We start from the raw sequence: 22966 nt of genomic DNA, 5'->3' as shown, positions 1-22966 counted from the left end.
TGGGACATCTTGTAAAGAAGTGGAACGTATCACCTGATCTGCTTCAGTTTTATTCTCACTTGGTTTGTGTCACACAAGTATTTCTGATTCAAAATGGCTGTTGGGGGCACTGGCTTTATAGGCATTCTTTTACATAAGAAGTTTGGAGAGGCACAAAAAATTTAGTTTGGTTTCAGCAACCAGACCAAAGAAAAGAAATAGTAAAATCAACAAATTTCATAGCTCTAGAAACAAATTATTCTCAAGACTGGTCCTTTTTGGGCAGGATACAACGTTAACAAGTCAGGAACTAAACTGTTATGTGATCTTTGATTTATTTGTTCTCATTCAGCGCATCTTCAGCTGCTAATTTATAAATCCCAGTCCAAAGCTCTCTTTCCAGGGGTCTTCTGGTCATTTTGGTATCTGTGATTTAAAATTCCTTACCAGAGTGAGCAGCACCACAGGCTTTTCTGACAGGATCAGCAAACAGCACAGGTATGCAATCAGCCCCTGGAGCCGCTATTGTAACACCTTTCTGATTCGTAACTATTCCATCATAGCTGTCAGGCTCTGTCTTTCCCATAATATACACAGCATTACCATGATCAATCTGTCAAGACAAAAATAGAATATGCATAGTGATAAGGCAGCAAAAATTCAAGTTCCGATTAACGCAAGAACCTTCTTTGCCTGAAACATTCTCCTTGGCACTAACTGCTATGCACGCAAATCAGGCACTCCCTTGTTCAAACGCTATGCAAATGTATCAATAGAAAGTCATTGAAGAAAAACTATTTTTTTTCTTTTAGGAGAAACTGCTCTGATCATTTATCTGATTATTCTACTCTGTGGTAAGCTAAATGACTGATCTGTTAGAATATACTTGGGATAAGAAACAGTGCTCCTTCTCCACAGAGTGCCAAATGGCTGATAGTTTTGAGGGCTATTCCCAGAGATAAACTGCCAGAATGAATGTTTTTATTGTCCTACTTCTCACAAGTTCTTGCTGAGAAAGATAAGAATAATTCCCACAGTTTTAACTAGTGATACATGAAGGAAGATCTGATCAGTTTACATAAATTCATTGTTAGATAAGATACCTTGACCCTGTGAAACGTCTCGGGGTTAAATCCTGCAGTACTAGCTAGCCTCCGGAGGTTTTCTTTAACCACAGCTTGTGGGTCCCTCCGCTTGGAACTGCTGAAGAGATTGCAGGAGCTTAGAGTTGGTATGTAGGAGATCCCACCTGTCCTTGTGGTGAATCCATGTAGGAAGATATCATCTAGCAAAACAAAGAAAACAACAAACAACTGCTTTCAAGACAAGATAAATCCAGATTGTACATGGTTTTATGCTGAAAAGAACTGGAATCAGCCAAGAAAGTTGAGAATTACTTGACCTCTTAGTTAATTGTAACATTTAAACGCAACGGTGCTAAGCTTCCTTCTTGCTCTGCTAAAAGTAAGAAAATGTGCAAAATCCAGAGAAGAGGTAATTCACTGAAGAAAATGAGATTTGATTTTAAAGCAATACTCTAAGGTGGCATCTCCCAAGGTTTTTTGACAAATGAAAATGTATCACCCTTAAGATTTCCTACAGAATCTCACACACCTTTCAAAAGGACATTCAAAACATTGAGAACTACTAATTTAATTGAAAAATCCTCTATTTTTACAGTGCAGACCCCTTATCATGGCCTCATGCACCCAAAGGGAACGAGTGTTTTTAGATATAAATGATTTTTTCTGCATGGCAAAGTCAAATACAGATAGCCCCAGAACTGGCATTTGCTGTCTTAATAGCTGAGGAGCTTAGTGATATAATCAGATTGGAGATTTGCCATATCTTTCATGTAGTGTGATTGTTTTAAAGTCACAATCAAGAACTTGAAGCCCAATGGGAAAGAGAGACTGAAGGCTTTAAGTCACCTGTGTTCCCTTCAGGTTTTGGATGATTTCAGATACATTTTTAGGGAGAAATAGTTCCAAATATTTGTAGGGGCAAACGTTTCAGCTTTCTTCTGGATCAGGAGATGCTGTAACCACACTGCACGTGAAACATACTGCAGTACGCTGCGTCACACCATGGCAAGGACACTGAGATACTGATCTGATTAACCTTAAGGCATGCATGAGGTCACAGGACAGAAGAAATCCTGCCTTGCTTTTAAGGAAGATGAAGGTAACTTTCACAGTTTGTAATCCCCACACAGAGTGGAAGAGATTTGCCTTTCTCCAGTAATGCTGCCAATAAGCATAGGCCTCTTCCTCCTCTCTCTGTGACCCCAGGCCTGGCACAGACCTGGGAGTCTTTTACTACACTTGCAGTCTTTTACTACACTTGCATTGATACTTCCCCCTCTTAAAGAGGGGGGGAAGTATCATGACATATCATGATATTACAACATCATATAGTACTATTTGCTGCCTGAAGAGATTTCCAAATCTTGAGCAATTTTGTGATTTCCTTAAACTAAGTATGCTGAGGAACAGTCTATATAAAATGCATTGGCTGAAGCATAGTTAGAAGCTGTTTTCCATTTTACCTGGGATAAGGGAAGATCTGAGGATGGTGAGCTCCCCTTTCAGGCTTGGCAGGCTTTCCAAATGCATTTGAATCTCACTAGTGACAAGCTCCACCTCCTGGGTGGGATATGTTTGCCCTTCAGTCTGAGGTTCAGCTATCAGTAGGTTATTACAATCAGATGCCATCTGTAAATCCTCAAATTCAAACTGGTAGACTGCAGTAAAGAGATGGTCTATATATACTTTCATTAAGTGCCTCCTGAAGGCAGGTATAACAATTTTAATGACACTTAAGTCTTTTTCATCCAGTCTTTCTTTGATGGTGTACAAAGCAGCAGCTGTCGTCAGAGCACATACTACCTCCAGTCTTTTCTTCAGACTCTGAAAATCTCTCAGAGCTGCAAGCAAGGACTCTTGCTCATCATTCCTTTCACTCCACTGTGTCTGGCAGCACATGACATAGACCAGTGGAGCACTGACGGAAGAGCGTTCTTCAGTAGTTCCCAGCATGTTACACAGTAAATCTTGGATGCTGTTCTGCAAGTTCACTGGCAGGCCAAACAGATCAATCAATACTGCTTCCACCATATTCCAGGCAACTGAAAGATTTCTAAAACTACCAAATAAACAAAAAGACAAGAGGGCATAATTAGTTCAAACACGTAGCATTATTTTATTAAGGGGACACATTTAGTGATAATGTTTAGAGAAGGTGACACCGTAATAAAAAGTCTTCGTATTTCCCCCATCGCATACAGTGTTGCAGCAGAAGAAAACTGTGTGAAATGGGAATTATTCTGTATTTATTTAAATTTGTCTGCTACCTCACCCACCTCAATTTTCTTCCAGGTCAGGGACAATAAAGGTTAGTCTATAATACTAGATTTATAGACACAATTAACCTACATTAACATAATGGATTGTCTTGACCTCCGATGCTGAGCACTCTCCAGGTCCTGTGAGAGGAACCAGAGCTGGAGGTTTTCATGCTCTCAGCTTGCTGGGACTGGGGCAGTTTCCATAATGATTTGGTGTGTGTGTGGCGGGGGCGGATTTACACATTTATCACTGGGGTAGAGCTTATCTACCCCTTCTGGCCATGTGGGTACTAGGCTGTGAAAACACATTTCCTACTGGCCTTCACAAGACTTTTCACACTTCTCCTATATTCCTATCAAAAGTCTTGACTTCCTGATTTCTAACTTCTACCTTCAGAGACACATGATAGCATAGTTCTTTCATCTGCAAACACAGGCATGGCGACAAACACACAGGCAGGAACTCAGCACAGGATACTGAAACTTTACTTAGTAACACAAGAAATACACAGAAGTAAATCATATATACTCTGCACAACTTCCTGCCTCAGTTTCCTCACTAGGCTAGTGGCATTCTTTGCTCTGAAATTAAGACTCATTAAGAATATCTAAAATCATCCTACACTTCATCGCTTGTCTGGTGATCCATGGTGTACTTCCAGTTTTGTTTTTTTTTCTTTTGGTGAACTTTGTTGATCCAAGCCCTGCTATGTCGCCTATCTGTGGAAACCTATCTATCCATCTCTTCCTCTTTCTTTTGTTCTGGGACCTTATTTTATATATCCTCTTAGAAGCATCTTATTTTCTTTTTTCTATCTTTGATAAGTTTTCCTTTGCTTCCAGCGCAAGACTCCTGCAGAGGTCTGCAACAAGGCACCAGTTCCCTTTTCTCTTAGGAAGCTTGAACAGGTGGCTATTAAGGTTTCATGACCAAGTACTGTGCCTGATCTGGGAGGAGCATGATGCAGCTTTGTCATCAGTGTTAAGACTCCACAATCATGTAGAGTGTTCATTAACATCACAATTTTTTTTGGCACAGTAACAAATTGTGTCTGAACACAAATTAATAGCTTTACAGGAACAAAGGTGTTAATTATTAATACAAATGTATTATTACTAAAAGACTGGAGAGTCTTTAAGTCCTTGAAATCAGCGCTCTGCTACCAGGGCTAACCACATCATACAATACCTGGCACTATTCTCCTGTCACAACTCCCCATTCTCTTGTAACAACACGCTCTGGCTTCACAATATTTCACTACCCTGCAGAAACACTTTGTACTTGAGTCCACTGTGGTGGACGTGGTGTCCTCCTTGGCATTTTATGGCTGACAATGGATTTCAAGAGATTCAAATGAGAGGTTGAAGACCTTTCTAGTTTTAATGGATTCTCTGTTCAGGGTAGGTTTCATAGAAAATATTCTTTGCTTTCTCCATTGTTCTTTCCCCTAGACTGGAAGAAAAATAATCCTGACTCAAAATGATGCTTTCCTATATGTGAGTTGAATACTTACTTACAAAGATTAATTTATCAAAACGGCTGAACCGAAAGTATCAAAATGTGACAGCAGATAAAAGCAGCTATCAAGGGATTTATAACTCCTGATCTTGCTCAGAGTATTATTTACCTGTAACTGATGTAAAAAAAAAAGAAGAAAAAACAGCTTGCTAAGCAAACAGTGTTGAAATGGACTGATGTCAAAGACTATGACTTGGGAAATCAGGAGATTTCCTTCTTTACCCTGATTATCTCTGTGGGAGGCTTGTAATTCAATGAGAAGATCCCAACGTAAGTACAGCTAATAACCCCAACAAAGTACAACAGAGAGGTGTAGTGTAAAAACAGATTATTGCTCCACTTCAGATATGTCAATAGAAGAAGGTAAATAGAGTTGATTGCTGTCCTCCTGCTTCCCCAGAAAAATACCACCAAAGAAAGGATGGAAGAAAAGTGTTTGCAGAGGGAGAGGTAACTGCCTACTTTGTTACTAAGCTGCGTGTGTACTGCAAAAAATCCAAAGGGGCAATTATTAGGGTGTACACACAAAACATGGGGTTGATTCACATATCCCTCCAGATCCCTCCAGTTTTGCATCATCTAGCTCCACTAAGGTCGGTGGTTTCAAAAGTACATTTGCTTACGGTTATAAGAACATTTTATGACTGCTTTCTCAGTCCCCCAAACTAAACCCTTTTCAAAACAAGACTCGATAAGCAAAACAATGTTAGAATGAAATGCGTTCATGAGTATTCAGGTTTTAAATAACTTCAGCTCCACCGACCTCGTTTTCCATGAAAAGTTTCACTGTATGTAACTGTACCAGAAAAGATTAAGCGCATTTATTAAAGCGCTGCTCATACAAGTGCATAAGGCAGGGCAAATACTTGCATAACCCTGAAGCCAAGGCCTCCCATTAGTTGCTTCACCCACTCTCTGAAACGCTGTCAGTACAAAAACGTGGAGAGTAGAAAGATTCTCTGGTGCTGACTTCCATAAAAGAATATCAAAGAAAAGGATAAATGCCGGGAAGTGCAAGGAGGAGAGGAACAAGAGTAAAAAGGAGAAAGTGAATACAGAAAAGAAGCAATGAAGGAAATAAAACAAAACGGTAGAGAAGAGCCAGATCAGGACAGAAAATAATCTAAAAATAACTTTCAAAAAATCCTGAAATCTAATTCTGAAAGGTCTCTATGGAATAAGAAAAGATCGCTAACAATTTCTGCATCTTTGGATCCTACTGGTCACTTTATTTTCTTACAGAATGTCAGAAAACTGATAATTTTGACAAAATAAAAAAAGGTAAGAAATATTTGACAATTGCTAGAGAGAGATGCCCAGAGAAAGAAAGCAGGCCATTAAAACAGTTCAAGCAAACAGGGATGAGAGTATGCTTTTAACAAAATAGTGTATTGTGACAACAGCAAAGCTGAAAAAAAGCATAAAAACTTCTTAAACTGGATTAAAACAAAACACTGACTCTCTATTTAAGGCTATTTACGCAATGTAGAGGACACAGAAATCAGCACTTACAATTAAAACATTGAAGTACACGCAGTTTTCATAAATAAAGTTTAAAAAGCAGGTATTTACTCACACAGGTAGGCAATCCTTTTACACGCTGGAAATATACCATCTGAAATAAACACACATTACCAGCTTTATATATCTTAATTCTCACTGTCAGTCTTCCAGTTGATTTCTACAAGATGGAAATTCCGCCTCTAGGTAAGACTGGAGAGGGAACCCGTATTTCTTCTTCATGATGAGATCCTGCTTTGTTGAGGTCACCAGACACAGGAAGTAACAAACTGTACAGAAAGGTACCAACATGATTAAGTGCCTGGGTAGCATTAAACCCGGAAGCAATGTTAACCCTGCCATGTAACTTACTGTTGTAATCCTACGTGCAAATGCATTAGCTTTGCACAACCTCAAACAGATTCAGAAATTCTTGGCAAGCCGAAATAAGAACATGAATACAAATAAGCTATGGGAAAAACTTGTGCAGACAAAAAAAAGTTTCCTTTTCGGAAGGGTAACTCCATGTTCCAGTGAAGGATTTGGCAGTCAATCAAGGAAAAGTATTATTTAGAAGGTCCAACCCTGACAGAGAGCTTATGAGAGGCTGGACTGCAGGGTCACAGGCCAGAAATGTGGAGGGTAGTTTCTCCTGTGAGCAGGAAAACGTGAAGTAATTTTCAAAAGATGTCACTAAAACTGGACACTTTTTTCTTGTTGTTTTATCTGCACTGGAGTCAGTGTATTCTGTAGAGCTCTATAAAAAAAAGTTTGAATGTTCTGACAGGACAATGCAATGGTCAAAAGGACAAGGTGGGGAACGAGGGATTTGTATCAGTTTGTCCAGGAATCATATGATAATAAATACATTTTCTCAACGGTGATTAATACTGGAGTAAACCTGTATTTCTCCCAGATCCAGCTCCATCATACACCTTAGCAGTCCCTTGTCACTTCCTGTCCTGTTTCCGCAGCCAGCATGTGCTGGGCTGGACTGGAGCTGCTGCCAGACAGAAGGGTTGAGAGCTGAACTGTCCCAGCTTTCCCTCCCGAAGGGAACCAGCCTGCGTATCTTGTCCTTCCTTCACCCACACACCAATTTTCATGAAACGTGCAGAAAGCAGTTACCTTATGAGGCTTTTGGCCCACTGTCAAACATGGCTGAAATAGGCCATGGAATTAAAAACTAGCAGGGATAAGTGTTTTGTTTCCTTCAGCCAGACTAAGAAAAAAAGAATTACTGAGATATTTTCAGTGCGGAGTGCTGAAAAGGACAAAGGAAGAGGTCAGAAAACATCCAGGGTAGAAAACACTACCGAGAACAGAATGGCAAACTGGTATTGCTTCTCCAGCTGGAAGGTTATATTCGGCTTTTGTCATCCAGTTTCAAAGAAGAGATGGGTGGATTTGCTTTTGAGTAAAAAGTGAAAAGGTTTAAAACGCTTTAACCCGGAGCTCACAGGAGTAAGAGCAGAGGTGACAGAAATCCGTTAGCATAAAATAAGGCATGGAGTTAAGGAAGGACAGCTGGGGACATGTTTCTTCTTGCTCACAACCTAAGGGCATTCAGTGGAACTTCTGTGCATACCAATTACAGGCAAATTAAGACACACGGAAAATCGAGTTCAATACAATGAATTAGATAACTCAAGGAACTTAAAGCACAAATAAAGCTTAACAAAATTACTGGGAGAAAAAACTATCAGCTCTTTGTAACAACAGCAGCAGCTAGGGTGAACTGGCGGCAACGACGGGGCAAACACGGCGGCTTCGGGCGCGGGCCCCGCACAACCGCCGCTCCCCCACGCCTGACACGGCTCCTTTCTCCTCCTCCTCTTCCTCGTGCTCCTGCCGGGCCCAGCCCGGCCCTCCGCCGGCCTCCCCTCCCCTCCCGCCGCCTGCCCGCGAGCAGCAGCCGCTCTCCCCTCCCTCCCAGGGCGGCCCTCCGCCCCGCCCCGCCCCCTGGGCGGCCGTTGGCGGCGGTTGCCCGACCGTTGGCGGGTGTTTGATGTGCACCACAGGGAGCTGAGCTTAGCGTGCTGCTTCCGTCTGCTGCGCCGCGCAGCTAGAGACTGGCAGCGACGCGGCCTTGTCTGGGGCCGGGCAGGCCTGCCTGCTCAGGGGGGAAGGTGCTGCTCCCCGGGGGCTTGGAAAACAGCGTCGAGGGGAGAAATGAGGAATGGCAGGACAGCAGGAGCGACAGCCCTAAACACAAAAGGATGAATCAGGTTTCCTGACTAATAGTACCACCTTTCAGAGACAGTTCGTGGGTCATTTCTGGGCCAGTTAGTTTTATATCGGTCTTGAAGATAGGCATCAGTCTCATGAACGTGTTCCTGAGAAAGCAGTGCCACCTTCTGTGACAATACAGATTTCGTCATTAACTTCTGTTTGAAGTGATACAAACACAGTACTAAATACTTCTAACCACTAGGTGATCTCCACAATAGCATCAATTTGTGATGGTTTTGATGTGACAACTTTCAGTTATTTTCTGTGAGTTGTTTTCAATCAGTTTTTGAACAATTTTCATTTATTTTGTATCTTACATTGAAGATGGTTGAATAGTTAACAGGCAGTTACAGCATGACAGCAGCAATTGTATTGTAAGTGTTTGGGCTGAGGGAAGAAGATGTTCTTAGAGCTACGACTGTATTCACAAACTTAGGATCTGTCCTGTGGAGCAGCGAGGAGAGTGTTGTAATACTTTATTTTAAAAAACACTGCAAGAAAGAGTTTTGATTGTCAATCATTGTCTTCAAGTGTCCATTCATTAGTGATCTGTTCTTGACAATAACAAGTGAATCAAATGAAATTATGTATTGATCCAGGCTCTCATACAAAAGTCCTTAATATTGCTCTCTGTCGCTAACAGTAAGGAATTAAACTATGATAAAACAATTCACTTCCATATTTTTACAGTTCTGCCCTTTTGTGTAAAATGGCCAAACAAAATTCTCCATCACTAATTGAAGTTGTAAAACAAGTTGCAGAGCAGCAGCATTCACAATCGTCAGAGATAGAAAAGAGCAAAATAGTTCTTTTCCAGTTGCAGGTAATAAGCCTTCCTTAGAATAGTTTACTTCCTCATCTAATCAATGTGTTGCAAATTATTCTTATGAGCAAGAGATGCTTATCATACATTGTTTCTTATGGATGTTTGCGTTTAAATTTCAGGCAGCTACTCTCTTTTTGTGAGTGGCATTTAAGCTTTGCCAAAACTGTGTATGTGTATCATCATACATAAGTCTACACCAAATCTAAAACTTTATTATAGCAGGCTTTAGCATAAGCTTTCATTTTTTATGTTGAAAAAAAAAAATCTCACTGAAATAGCACCCTCTAAAATGTTTGGGACAAACTTAGAAGTCTTTGAATTTTTCATGATGATTTCCTAAGAAATGAATGGGAAAAAAATGGAGTTCAAAATTTGGCAGGTTTTCACTAGATTATATTGGTTTTTCTTAGCATTGTTTTCACGAGAAAAACATTTTTTTCTCTATGGGTTTGGAATGAATGCATCTTAAACAGCCGTTAAATATAGTTTTTATTTTCTAATAGTTTAGGGAACACTGGTCACATGTGTTTTCCTTAAGGCTATGTAATCATTTCTATTACAATCTCTTACAAACATTATTAAACTTTCAATTACTCTTTGAGTGTTTCAGACCAAGTTTCTACTGGGAGACATACATTTACGTTGGTGGAAAACCACAGTAGCGTTCAGGCACTTTTAAAAATGTGAAGATGGAAAGGGAGATACTGTTTTTTTGATGTAACTTTTCCAAATAATGCTGCATCTGAGATAACTGAGGTTTGAAATTTTGGACAAAGATAATTTCTCTTAAGAAGCAGTGAAATACCTTATTCCCTATGAATTAACTGGCCACACCTTTCAAGAACCATTCTGAAAGAAATTTAAGATGTCATAGTACGATATGTTGCAGCAATTAATTTATAATTGAACAATTTAAACAGTTTCTGTTTTCAAAAACCCACAGAACTTCAGAATCCTAGACTCTTAAGGTTGCTCATTTCCTTTCTTCCTCTCTTGCATGTTTTCTTTCTTTTTTCAAAAAAAAAAAAAGCTTAGGAAATTTCACACAAACATTAATGTTAGTAGACCAGTGAACTTAAACAGTTAGGAACATAAAAGTCAGAATGCAGGACTGCTTTTCCATCTTTAAGTCTGTTCCTACATGTACATGTCACAGGAGGCATGTGAAACAATTTTCTTTTGAAAATTTGAGATCTTTGCTATTAAGACATTTTGCTTACCTGTCCTCAGATGGTGGTGAGCACTGATACAAATTCTGCTAAAATTGTAACTCAAGGTTTCAAAATTAAACATTATGCATAAAGGATACTTTTTATTCTTAAAGGTTAATGTAAGTCTTACTCTGTTCAAGATATTCAACAAGAAACTTCATAAGTCTCATAATGCTCCCAGCAGGGAAAATATAATGGTTGAAATAAATCAGATACTAATCTCACTTAATGTGTTACTGTTGGCTGGTACTTAGGGTGGGTTTCATCAAAGCTAATTTATGTCATCTGCAAGGCAGATGTTAAGCCTAAATTTGTCATCTAGGCTCCCTCTGTAGTTCACAAAGAGAGAGAAGCACTTTTGAGATGGCATTTCAGCTCTCCTATCCTAGACCTCTTATGATGGGATGAAACACTACCTGGAGGTGTCTGCTTCTGATGACTGAGGAAGCATAGGTGACTAGATGCTTAACTCTTAGAGGGTTAAAAATAGCTGAGATTAATCTCACTTGCAATAGAAAAGACTACTGAAGCTCAGTCAACCTGAATGCTATTCAATCTGTTTGTGTGTGTGTTTATAAGTACACTTTGTGCAGTTAGCTATTTTTTAGTATGATTTAAATTAAAGCAGACCCCTGCTCTAAACAAAGATTAAGAAGACTGGTGTGGATGTGGTATAGCACAGCCTCCATATCTTGTGGATATGAGCAAGTTAAAAGTATTTTGAAGGATCCTTTATGTCATATTTGAGACTTATCCCTTATATCAAAAAGGACATATCTAAGATAGTATTCTTGCATGATGTCTTAATCATCTTCCATTCAGACCACATTAAGCAAATGAAAAGGAAGATGAATAAACACAAACTATAGTGTTTCACTAGATACATAATATCCCCTCAAATAAAAATATTCTGAAATATTTTACAGGCTGAGTTTAGGGAACTTGAAAAAGAGATGGAGTCTATTCTGTTAGAAACAAAGACAACAGAAAGGAAAATATATCAGCAAGACGATGCCATAGAAATGACAAAATATCATTGTGAAAATCTGGAGGCACAAGTCAGAGCCCTGTATTCTGAAAATATAAAGCTGAGACTTGATGCAGAAACAGTACAAGAAGAGTTTGAGATGACATTTGCAAGAAATAATGAATATCGTGAAAAAATAAAGGCCCATAAACATCTCTTCTGGGAAGTGGAAAGTAAAATGCCAGTTATGATTGAACTTGCAGAAAAGCAAGCTGTTGTTAAAGAGCTAAAGACAAAGAAGGAAGAGTTAATGCATGATCTCCAGAATCCGGAAGGATCTGTTATTAAACAAGTACAGGTACTGTATTTCCTCTTTGAATCTTTTCCTTTTATGTGAAATACTTTTCGCATGGCTTAACTAACATGCTTCTTTGGCTAATATGTTTACCTTAATGATGGACTGACTATATGGAGTATGGGTTAGTTTACAATGCTAGATTAACTGAAGAAATTAGGACTTTGGTTAAAAAAAACCCATCAGCCACTTTTATCTGCATATTATTCTGAAAGTCAGGTTCATCCTACATGATATAATGAACTCAGCTCTGGAAAATATTACAGAGCTGTAAATTAAAATGTGTCATTGCCAATAATTTGTGGGATTCTGTGGGTTGTTAGATGAACTTACATATACACTTTTCAGAATTTTTCAGATAATTTAGTTATCTGACAAAGCTGAATGAATACTGTGTTCTTATACGAAAAGTGTAACAATATTGTAATCATACACAGAAGAACACAGTATTCGTTTGGTTTTGTCAGATAACTAAATGCAGTTGAGCTGTTTGCCAGCAGGAAGTAGATTTCGTTAAGAGGGCAACGGAAAGGAGGACAGGGGAAAACATATGAATTTTGATATTCTAGTTTCTAACACTGCGATTTGTACTTAATTTGTACTTAATTTTTAACAACTGTAACATGTAGAAAGTTTTCACAGCAAAACTTTACCAACATTTAAGCAAACACATGTATGAAGTTGAGCTGGAGTGACAAATTCAGGCTCTGAAGCAGCTTTCGCTACTGAAGATCTGATGTTACTCTGTTCAAGTAAATTGATGAAAATTTGGTTGTACAAATAGATCTCTAAACACTGACAAATAAAGACTCATTAGCGTTATAATTCCATATGAGAAAAAGATTCATCTCAAATCTTACAATGAGTGTTTCTTGATTTTGCAATAAATTGAAAGTAAACAACATTAAAAACTCCAAAATGAGTTAAAATTCCTGTACAGTTATAGTTGTTGGCACGTTTCAGATCAATAGTATATCTTCTTAAGAACCTAAATTCCTATGATTTGCTTAATATTCAAAAATTATTTTTAAGTCAAATTACTGAATTGTGTATTACTATACTTCTATCTCGTTTTTATTAATGAAGTGACTATTAAAATGTGACTCTTTAAATGAGATGCATAAAAGTATTGTACAATCATTTAAAGAGTGGATTTCTATATCCTAACTTACATTTGCAGGAAGAAATTACATTTTTAAAAAGGGAAATCACAGAAGTGAAAGAGTTCATCAATAAAAAAACAGATTTGCTGGAAGAAGAAAAAATATTACATGCTAAGCTTAGGAAAGAGATTGAGGTGAGTCATTTGAATAAAATATAATTGCGTTCTCGGATAGAACGGAGATAGTGCAGATGAAGTTATGAAATACTTCTTACATGGTTTCTAGCCATACAGTATTAAAGCATATATAGTAACCATGCAATCTCAAATTCTTCATGTTGCTAAAGTCTTTCTAAACTTCAGGACTTAACTGCTATCATCAGAAAAAATGACATTATGAATACTTTTCATCAAACCTTTTAAGGAGTTTAGTTGTGATCTCTTGAAACAATGTCCTGAACAGGAAGAGGTCACTGAATGGTAGGTAGTAGAACAGCATGAACAATTTTTATTTCTGTAATATTTTTGAAATAATTTAAATCTCACTGCTGTCTTGATTATTCATGACTTGTCTTATGGTTCCCGATAACTCATCAATGGGAGAATCAGTTGCACCAAGAAAATGGCCTTCGCATGAATCTCTCTAATTTGAGCTGACATTAAATTAAGGAAAACACAGCAACTCCTCTCTGCCAAGATAAAAGTCCGATGAATAGTTAAAAACCTCTCATTTTAAATAATTGAACTATATTTTATATTTTGTTCCTTATTAAAATACTTTACATGTCTAGAAAGTTTTTAGCCTGGAAGTTTCACATCATCTATCTTGTTAGTTCAAATAAATGCCACAAAATTTAATGAGCAAAGCCTGATGATATAAAGGTTAACTGATTTGAGGTTAACTCTGTTGTCCGTTGTAAAATTTAAGGAGAAAAAGAGTCATTTTTCATGTGATGGAGAACAGGAGAGAATTCTTAAAATGAAGAGCAAAATACAGCTACTTTAAAATAGGTCTGTTCTGCTCTTCAGCATCTGAGAAAATATTTTGTTATCAAAGCAACAGCCTCCTAAGAAAGATCTCTAAATTCAAAGTCAAATTAGACAGGCTAAAAAAATGCTCTGTCAGAAACAACTTAAATAAAGTGAAGGTTTACTTTTTTTTGATTGCTTGGATTGTAAGAAAGATCTTTGTATCTCAGAAGTAAGCAAAATTAAAAATCAAAACACAGAATCACAGAATGGTTGAGGTTGGAAGGGACCTCTGGAGATCATCTAGTCCAACCCCCCTGCTCAAGCAGGGACCTCTAGAGCACATTGCCCTTGATCGCATCCAGGCACGTTTTGAATATCTCCAGGGAAGGACACTCCACTACCTCTTTGGGCAACCTGTTCCAATGCTCTGTCACCCTCACAGTGAAGAAGTTTTTTCTCAGGTTTAGATGGAACTTCCTGTGTTTCAGTTTCTGCCCGTTGCCTCTTGTCCCGTCACTGGGGCACCACGGAGAAGAGTCTGGCCCCATCCTCTCGACACCCTCCCTTCAGATACTTATACACACTGGTCAGATCACCTCTCAGTCTTCTCTTCTCCAGGCTGAACAGTCCCAGCTTTCTCAGCCTTTCCTCATAGGAGAGATGCTCCAGTTCCCTCATCATCTTACTAGAGACACAGGTGAAGTTTCATTGAGCTGCAAAGGTGGGATTCAGCTCCAGTTTGCAGACACCTGAATGTAGCTGTTTGAATGTAGGTGGCTACACAAGTCAGCCAAATTCCTGCTGTAATCAATGGAGATGCAGTTAGTACAGCTGATTGATAGAGTCTAGACAGCACTTCAGTTGGCCAAATGTAGGTGTTTGCAGTAGGGTGAGCTGCATAATCTAGTCTTTCTAGACTTTATAGGCTGTATTGACTAGGTCCCTGTTGATTAAAATAGGAACTTAAACATGGAGCTCATGTGTACACCTCTAAAACTAGGTGTCTTAATCTGCAAACTGACCCCTGCCCCAAGGCTCAGATCTTTTCACGTGACTTCTACATATCATATGGATTCTCAGCTTCTAGCACTGCATGGACTAAGAGTAATTGGTCTCCTGTCATAAATTTGCCAAGAATATATGAGTTCCCAGGGTTCTGAGCCTCCCACTACAAGCTAATCATCACATTTGATTAATGAGTTTGTTGTTGCTGTAGAACATCTGGAGCCTTGATTCAGCAATGGTTTTAAGCACTGAAGCAAGGGCACACCTATATACCAGAGCACTTAAGTGTCTACAGAATTCTTTCTGAAGCCCTGCTAATGGCTAGGCTGGTGCTCAGAAAGAAAGAATTGACTCTCACAGCCCTGTTGCTATCCTTTTGCCTCACTATTATTTCAGGTGTCCTAAAAATGTTTTCCTAACTAAGCACATTGTGCAGGAATGTGATTTGAAATGCCTTTCAAAAGCAGCTAAATTTTGGAAAATCAAGGAATTATTGATGAAATGTCTGTGTGCAAGGAAATGTGTGCCTCAGTTTTTTTTTTTTTTTTTTTCCCCAAGAGAAGTCAGTGATCTGACATTGCAGGCTAATTCAAAAACTATACATATAATTCGTAACTGAGATGAGTTAGGGGTACCCATGGACTTGTAAGGTAGCTCACAGACCCTGTCCGACTTGCTTTCCTGAACAGCAGTACCACCACCCATCTTTTAAAGAGCAGAGCCAGGATTCCCAGAATTGGATAGGAGTATTAACAATAGATCATGGTGATTACCTGTGTAGGAGCAAGACATCAGTCATAAAAACTAATTCAAGACATCCATAAATAACAGAAAATGGATTGTTATGTAAAATAATAAGAAAGAGAAGGCTGAAAAGACTGTTTAGTCCCCTGCTGCAACCCTTTCTCCACTTCAGCATATGCCTATATTATTCTTGACAGATGTTGTCTAACCTGTTCTTAAAGACCTCCAGAGGTAAAGTTTCCACAACTCCCAGGGCATTTTTTTCTAATGATTAGTTTATATGTACACAAGGCCCAGTAAGAAGAGCAATGTTCTTCCTTCCCTGTGCCCAGTAGACATACTAGTGCACTCTGCCTCAGCAGGTGTGCCGAACAGTCCCTAGTAACAGTGCTGGAGAGGGATGTAAACTTGAAGTATTAAATGTTCTACTGCTTGGACCATCTCCTTCCATGTTACTGGATTGGCCTGTGCTTCCCAACTGGCTGTTACAGCTCCCTGAGCCAAAGCCTCCACAATTTCTTTCACTTTCCTTTCAGCACCAAACAAACCTGCAGACCTGCACAACATTTTACTCACTAGTGTTCGCTCCATGCTATATAATTTTCCCCAGATCAACAAGGGAGTCCGCTGCTGATTTCCTCTCTGTTGTTTAGCTGTCTCATTCAATGAGAATTAGGTCATCCACCACCTCATTCATGTCTTTACTCGGCAATGATAGGATGCACATTCTTGAAAAGAGTGGATGGTACTGATCGTAGATGTTTCAGTGCCATATAGCACAATCATCATAATGATGTTCAGATTCTGCAAGTACTCATTCAGATGAGTGAATTTGACAGAATCACTAGAAAAGTTGTGTACAGTGATAGCAGAGAACTAGGCAACGTGAATAAAGACAACTCATTGCCAATAAAAGAAGGCAGAGCAATTTATAAAAGCATTAGTGAGGAAGTTACGTGATTATATGTTAAGTTTAGGCAACGAAACTCATAGGAAGTCTCTGGCAATGCTATGGTTTTGATGCAGCTGTACGCCATCATTTGTACAATAATTACGGCATAATAATGTTTCAACAAGCAGACAGAAGAATAATTATATACTACCACTCATATGCCATTCAAATTAAGGTGAGTCCACATTTTCACTAAGTGAATACCTATTATCCATTTTTATTATAATTAATATTTCTTGTTTTTACTCTTCAGAATGCAAATCTTCAAAGGGTCTTTAGCAGGCTTTCTCCTCCAAATAATGCAGTGTTGAGGTACTGCATTGTTTCAATACTGCCTTGCTAAGAAAAATATGTTACAACAGTGGAGCTGCTTCTATAGCCATCTAGCTTTCCTCACTTCTAAACTATACCTGAACACACATTTCAAAGAATGAAAATTTCTGCCTTTGTCACCTCTTTCTCTGCAGCCTGAAATCTTTAGTGTAGAAAGTAGTGTTGTGACAGCTGTGACGTGCTGATTCCAAATCTTTGAATGGGATTCACTTCATTAAACTTTAGACATTTACAGAGTAGATACCCACATTGACGTAGTCGCTTAAGCTTCCTTGTTGAGGAGAATGAGGTATAATTCATATTATACTAAAGCAGATACCTAGAGTAAGCCTGAGGAATTGCTTCACGGATGTGTCCGTGTCTCTTCAGTACTTATAAAATGAACATGGATGTTTGGGTCAAATGTCAGTATCTACACTTTAAACGAGTTAGATGAGGCAAACCGCACTCTGTAAACGTTGATTTACTTGGAAGCAGTTTTAAAATGTACTTTATTCTATTTTATTAGGTGCAGAATAAAAGATGCGATGCTATTCTAAAACGTTTGCATTGCCAATTGAACAAACTTCATTCAAATAAAAGGCAATGGCACTGGAACATTCAGCAGATGGAGAGAAAGGCAGCAGAACTAAGAAAGTGCCTTGGAGTTGCGGAGTGATAAAATAGCATACAGGAAAAACCTAACAAATAAAATGAGGTAGTGCTTTCCAGACAGAGAAGGTTTCTTTTGGAAATAATAGAAATGGTAAAGTAGTCCAGTAGTTGGGCCAAGGCTAGGTGACTTCTTGGATTTTTTTTAAGGTTTTCTCCCCTCCGTTTTTTGGCCCAAACCTGACTGTAGTCTGTGCTCAGCCCTTCATGGTTTAGAATAGTTTTCCCTATTGTTACTTTAGCCACAGGCTGTTTAGGAGGGAATGTATTAACATTTCCAGGAGCTTTCAGTGTCTGGGCCAAATTTATCTAAAAGCTCATTTGAAGTCAACCAGATCAGATTTGAGGAGTTCCTTTATATCTGATTAGATCTTCAAAAATGGGAGATCTACATTCTTTTTGCTCCCGAGAGATCAATATCAGTGCGTATTTGCGTTCTTGGGATACAGAAACTGCAGATCTTTTATCCATGTTCCTTGTTACTGTGTCCTGCTAAGTAACTCTGAAAGGTCTGATTGATAGTCTGTATTTTGCCATATGAGAAATTCATATAGCCGATACTACAGCTTAATTGCCCTTTATGTGCAAGAGTGTCCCAACATGGGGGTCAAAGAGGACACTGCCTTTCTAGCTGTAAGGCCTAGGAACAATTACACTCAGATGTAGCATTCAAATAACCTGACTTTAACTGGTCTAATGCATGTTCTCCTAGTAGGTTACAAAGAGGGGTGAGTAGGTAAGGACCGTACTGCATCCAGACACCTGTTTTAAAATGGAACAATGCACCATCAAATAATAGAAATGCATTGTATATAGATGGCGGATTATAGAGGACCTGATTGGGTAGAGTATCTTAAGTAACTTGTACTAACCATTTAATGTCAGGTAATTAATATTAGGTAAGACGAGTATTAACATGGGTGACCACCTATTAAAAATTATTATTAAAATACTAGTGAACAGTTGACTTTTTCTTTGTTTTATTTTTGATTGTTATGTGCTTTGTATGTAAGTGCTTTCTTTATTCTTACACTTAACGTAAAAGTGCTGGCTGAATGTAACCTGTAAAATTCATTTGTTCCATTAAAGTAGTTAGCATTTTATTTGAGGTACTGGCTTGCTTACATAATTTAATTTATCTCTATACCTGAATATAAAATGAAGACTTTAGTAAATTGAGTATTTACTACTGAACTTACAGTATCTGTTGAGCTGCCTATATATTGTTAGTTTAGGAAGTCAGAGTTTAAAATGCAATACTATTATTATTTTTGTTAGGACATTCATATATTCAAGTGCATGTAAATTGTCCTTTAATATGTATTTTCTTTAATATAAAGTGATTTTAAGCAATATGCTGACTCATGAAAGAGCTCTCAACTGTTTTAGACTCCCAGGTTTGTTTGGCCTAGTTATTTTCCTTTGCAGTGTTATTAACCAGGTTACTTCTATTAACACGATAATTTAGAAATAAAAAATTCAATACTCTATGCTATAGTGACAGTAATGTGATATGAATAATTTTCTGAGTTAAAACATTTCTAAACGGATTTAATTTAAAAGAAGACAAGGACATCTTAAAACTAATCCCTAAACTTAATCCCTAAACTCTCCTACCTTTCATTGCCTATGAATTCAGAAAGCACCATCAGAACATTTAGTGTGATCTTGTACATAGTACATTGCCCTAACATTTGAACTGTTTATTCCTACGTACAGCAAAATAGTTGCCATTTGATTCAGGTATATCTTCTAGAAAGAGATCCAGACTTGGAAAATTGGATAATTTACTGTTTTATTGGTAGTTTCAGTGATCTACCTGCTCTGCTTTTGTTTTGCCTAATTCCTAATTTGAATTTATTCAGTCATCCAGTGAAATGACTGTAGTTTGCATCAGATACTTTCTCTTCATAAAAAATACTTACACTCTGTTATCAAATACTGCCTCTGTGTTTTTGCTAAATTAAATAGATCAAGCCTTCCAAATTTATTGACTATGAGGTCAGAGTGCGATTAAATGGAGTTTAGTTGATATTTATCATTTCTGAAAGGTTACTTTCTCAGCAGTCACAATAAAGTGATGAGAGAAGGTCACAGGGTTACAGCAACAAAGAGCAAGCGAGAAGCTTAACATTTCTTACTGCCAAAATCAAAAGAAGGGTTTTAGACTAATGTATCTTCAGAAAAGCAGTGATGCAACATCCAAAAATATCACCCAGGGTTTTAAGATTAATTGCCCTTAAATGTGCTTTTTATAACTTATTTTGTCTTATTTTTTATTTAGTTCCTAATTATTTCTGAACCAGAACAACCAGTGCCCTAGGATATATTTTTTATGAGCTATACAAATTACTTTGACCAAATTTAGTTTGACACTTACTCTCATATTAACATGTTTATAATATCACAGTTTAACCTTGCGTTTTATTACCGGCTGAAAACAATTATAGAAACAATTCAGGCTAATTTAACAAAAATATCACATCTCCATTTTTCCTTTTAACCAATGAGGAAGTTCTTTCTGTGTTACAGGGCACTTTCCGTGTATACCTACAACACAATTCGCTCATATCAAGCAAATACTTTATGTCTAAATTTTCTCTGTTCTCCTTTATAAATTTCAGTAGGGTTCAGCGTCTGAAATTACTTGTAATTTTTTTTTTGTATATCTTCATAGATTGTTTAATATCATTTAACAAAGGTGAATGCAACAACTATAGGTAATACTCCCATTTGTGCTACCTTTGGAGGAAAAATCATTCCTTCTCCTACGCAGACTTTCCTGTCATCTAAGGTCGGAGGATTATAATATTCATGTTTGCTCTGTGTTTTCCAGGAGAGCTCATAATCTTGTCTACTGTGGCCTTTGACCCCTTTGAATGGATTTTGGCTGTTAAAGGTGTGCTACCCTTTCTTCGATATATTGCATGTTCTTCTAGCTCAGTGTAGAGCTTGCTTTTTCAATATATGTATTTAAATAGACTAAGCTTATATAAATTGCATCTAAAATGCTCTGGTAACTACATAGGATTCCCCTACTTCTCCTTATAGCTGAATTCTCTGTCAAGAAGAGCCCTGGGTACTTGTGATTCCCTCCAACTCATGTCCTGGTTTTCCCAAAAAAGAAACTCAGCCGTGCAGGCTAGAGCTGCTGCATGCTTTAACCACATCCTTCATACGAATGATGTGAGCTTTAAAGTTCAAGCACACCTCAGCTTTCCTGCCACAAAAGGTAGATATATGTTCAAGTGTTTCATGTCAGTGAGTGTGTTTGTGCTATGTGCAACTTGTTCTGCCCTCCTTTTAGTGTTATTAACAAATTATACTGGAACTGAGTTTATCTTTAATTCCATATCAAATAAAAGTAACTGTTGGTCTTGACACCAATCCCTGTGGAGTCCTACTACGAATATCCCCATTACACGCTGGAGCTTTAACAATTTTCTGTAGAAATGTGATAGCCAGCTCTTAATCCATTTTACTTATACTATACTGACCGTGTAGAATATGGGCTCTTTAATACAAATGTTGTGCAGTACAAAGTACACCATCTTCCAAAAAGTCTGTTTCATCTCTGAAATAGTTTATTATAGGAGATGGACTAATTGTTACTGGCATCACACATTACTGCCCTAGCTAAATGCCACAGTTACAGGCTCTCATCCTGCATACACATACTATGTTTCTGTTTAATTCAAGTGTCTTGACACCTAAGTTGATTTCGTTCTTCATATGTGAAGCTCTGACTGTTCTCGGTCCCTGCTAAAATTGCAGAAGTGCAGTCACTGAGTACAGCTGAAATTTCCATTTGGTTGTTTAGTGTGCTAAGCCTGATTTTACAGGATGAAATCCATTTTGCACAGTTCTTATTAAACATAACTCTGTACCACACAATATTTACATCTTTTCTCACATGCAGTAATTTGCAGCACTGCAAACTTAGAATTTTAATATTTAACAGATAATAAATGTAAGAAAAGCATAAGCATTTTAGTAGTGAATTCCAGTTCATCAGGAAAATGCTCATCTGGAAAAAAACTCATCTGAAACAAGGAAATATAAATTACTGCCTTCTTAAACTATTAACATTCTGCAAAGGATGTGAAGAAGGAAATGCTTTCAACTTTTTATAAAACATGTAATTCTAGCAAATCCTGGCAACCTGCTGAGGCCCATTTTTCTTGGTACAATGTTGAACAGTAGTAGGTTCATCTCAGGGCATTTTTTCCCATAGCAAGCAAACGCAGACAGTAGTGAAATGGTTTATGATTTTAGGGGAATAACTCAGTGAACGTGCTTTGTGTTCTTTACCTGAGGCTTTTTCCAACTCCCAGTACAGAAGCATGCTGCCAAACCCATATCAATCACTTCTGCGGATGGGTGTGGGGGTAAGACAGGAACTTGTGGCTCCAGCACTCATAGGCAAGGGGAGGAGGAGGAACTACCCGCTCTGAACAGCAAAACATACAGCAAGCAGTAACAGAGGTTTTAATAAGAACGTGGGAAGACTTACCAGCCAGTGAGCCCTACCCACAGCTTAGCAAGACATTGTGGCACAGAAAACTCTGGACTGGTTCCAACGATACGGCGTAAATCAGTAGGAAAATAGCAGAGGAAACTCCACACTCAGCAGGGGAACAATACAGCAGTTTGATCATGTCACATGATGCAGCAATATGTACAAACGGGTGCTAAGGGGAAGGACTTTACCCGTGTAAAACCCCTTGCACATGACCCAGCAACATCATGAAATGCTGAAATAGAAGAAATTTGTCAGAAAGTACAGAAATATCTGCTGACATCATTGTTCTTGTCTAGGCTACACTCTATAATAAAGAATCCAAGAGGGAAGACAGGTTGGAGATAGACACCAGTTTTATCTTTTATGCTACTTTGCCTCTAGTGCTAGTTACTTTGGTCCTCAGAAAAAATGAGTCACTTTCAGAGTGCCATTCATTTTCGTGACTTTGTGACAGTAAGTAATGCATGGTATCCTACTGTGGCTCATATAGGATATTTCAGAGGAAGAAGAAATACTGGCTGCACCATCCATCAATAGTGTGCCATACAGCTGCATGTCAAAAATGACTTTCCAGACTCTCACTCAGTTTTCTGAAATACAAGAATATATAGTTATCAAAGTAGTTATTTGATCATTTGCTAAAATGCAGCTACAACACGTAGCTTTGAGTTATGTTGAGGCAATGACTTCGTGAGGAGTTCCAAGCAGCACAGAAATATTTTTCTTTTAATTGTCTCCTTTGCAGGAAGC

The 22966-nt window shown here is 38.2% G+C and overlaps 2 protein-coding genes across 6 annotated transcripts in view; one reads left to right on the top strand and one right to left on the bottom strand.

Moving 5' to 3' along the window:
* The window catches only part of LACC1 (laccase domain containing 1), a 30573-nt gene extending 8147 nt beyond the window's left edge, over positions 1 to 22426 (bottom strand). The window contains exons 1-5 of one of the 5 annotated variants that reach the window (XM_009680482.2): positions 22208 to 22426; positions 6421 to 6634; positions 2528 to 3123; positions 1083 to 1264; positions 427 to 592 (exon numbers count right to left, since the gene is read on the bottom strand). In XM_009680482.2, coding sequence (XP_009678777.2) covers positions 427 to 592; positions 1083 to 1264; positions 2528 to 3095 — 916 coding nt within the window. In that variant the 5' untranslated portion in view covers positions 3096 to 3123; positions 6421 to 6634; positions 22208 to 22426. Of the gene's footprint in view, positions 1 to 426; positions 593 to 1082; positions 1265 to 2527; positions 3124 to 4514; positions 4779 to 6420; positions 6635 to 6716; positions 6922 to 22207 lie in introns of those variants that run through there. The other 4 variants (XM_068929754.1, XM_009680483.2, XM_009680484.2 and 1 more) reach the window with 4 other exon arrangements.
* CCDC122 (coiled-coil domain containing 122) lies at positions 8355 to 17846 on the top strand. The gene is made up of 5 exons (XM_068929756.1): positions 8355 to 8572; positions 9267 to 9399; positions 11540 to 11938; positions 13116 to 13232; positions 17552 to 17846. Exons 2-5 carry the CDS (start codon positions 9286 to 9288, stop codon positions 17699 to 17701), a joined length of 780 nt encoding a protein of 259 aa, XP_068785857.1. The 5' UTR covers positions 8355 to 8572; positions 9267 to 9285; the 3' UTR covers positions 17702 to 17846.
* Positions 22427 to 22966: the final 540 nt, after the last annotated feature.

Source organism: Struthio camelus, chromosome 1 (assembly GCF_040807025.1).
Source record: "Struthio camelus isolate bStrCam1 chromosome 1, bStrCam1.hap1, whole genome shotgun sequence".
Taxonomy (NCBI): Eukaryota; Metazoa; Chordata; class Aves; order Struthioniformes; family Struthionidae; genus Struthio; species Struthio camelus.
This window is presented reverse-complemented; position numbering and strand designations above follow the sequence as displayed.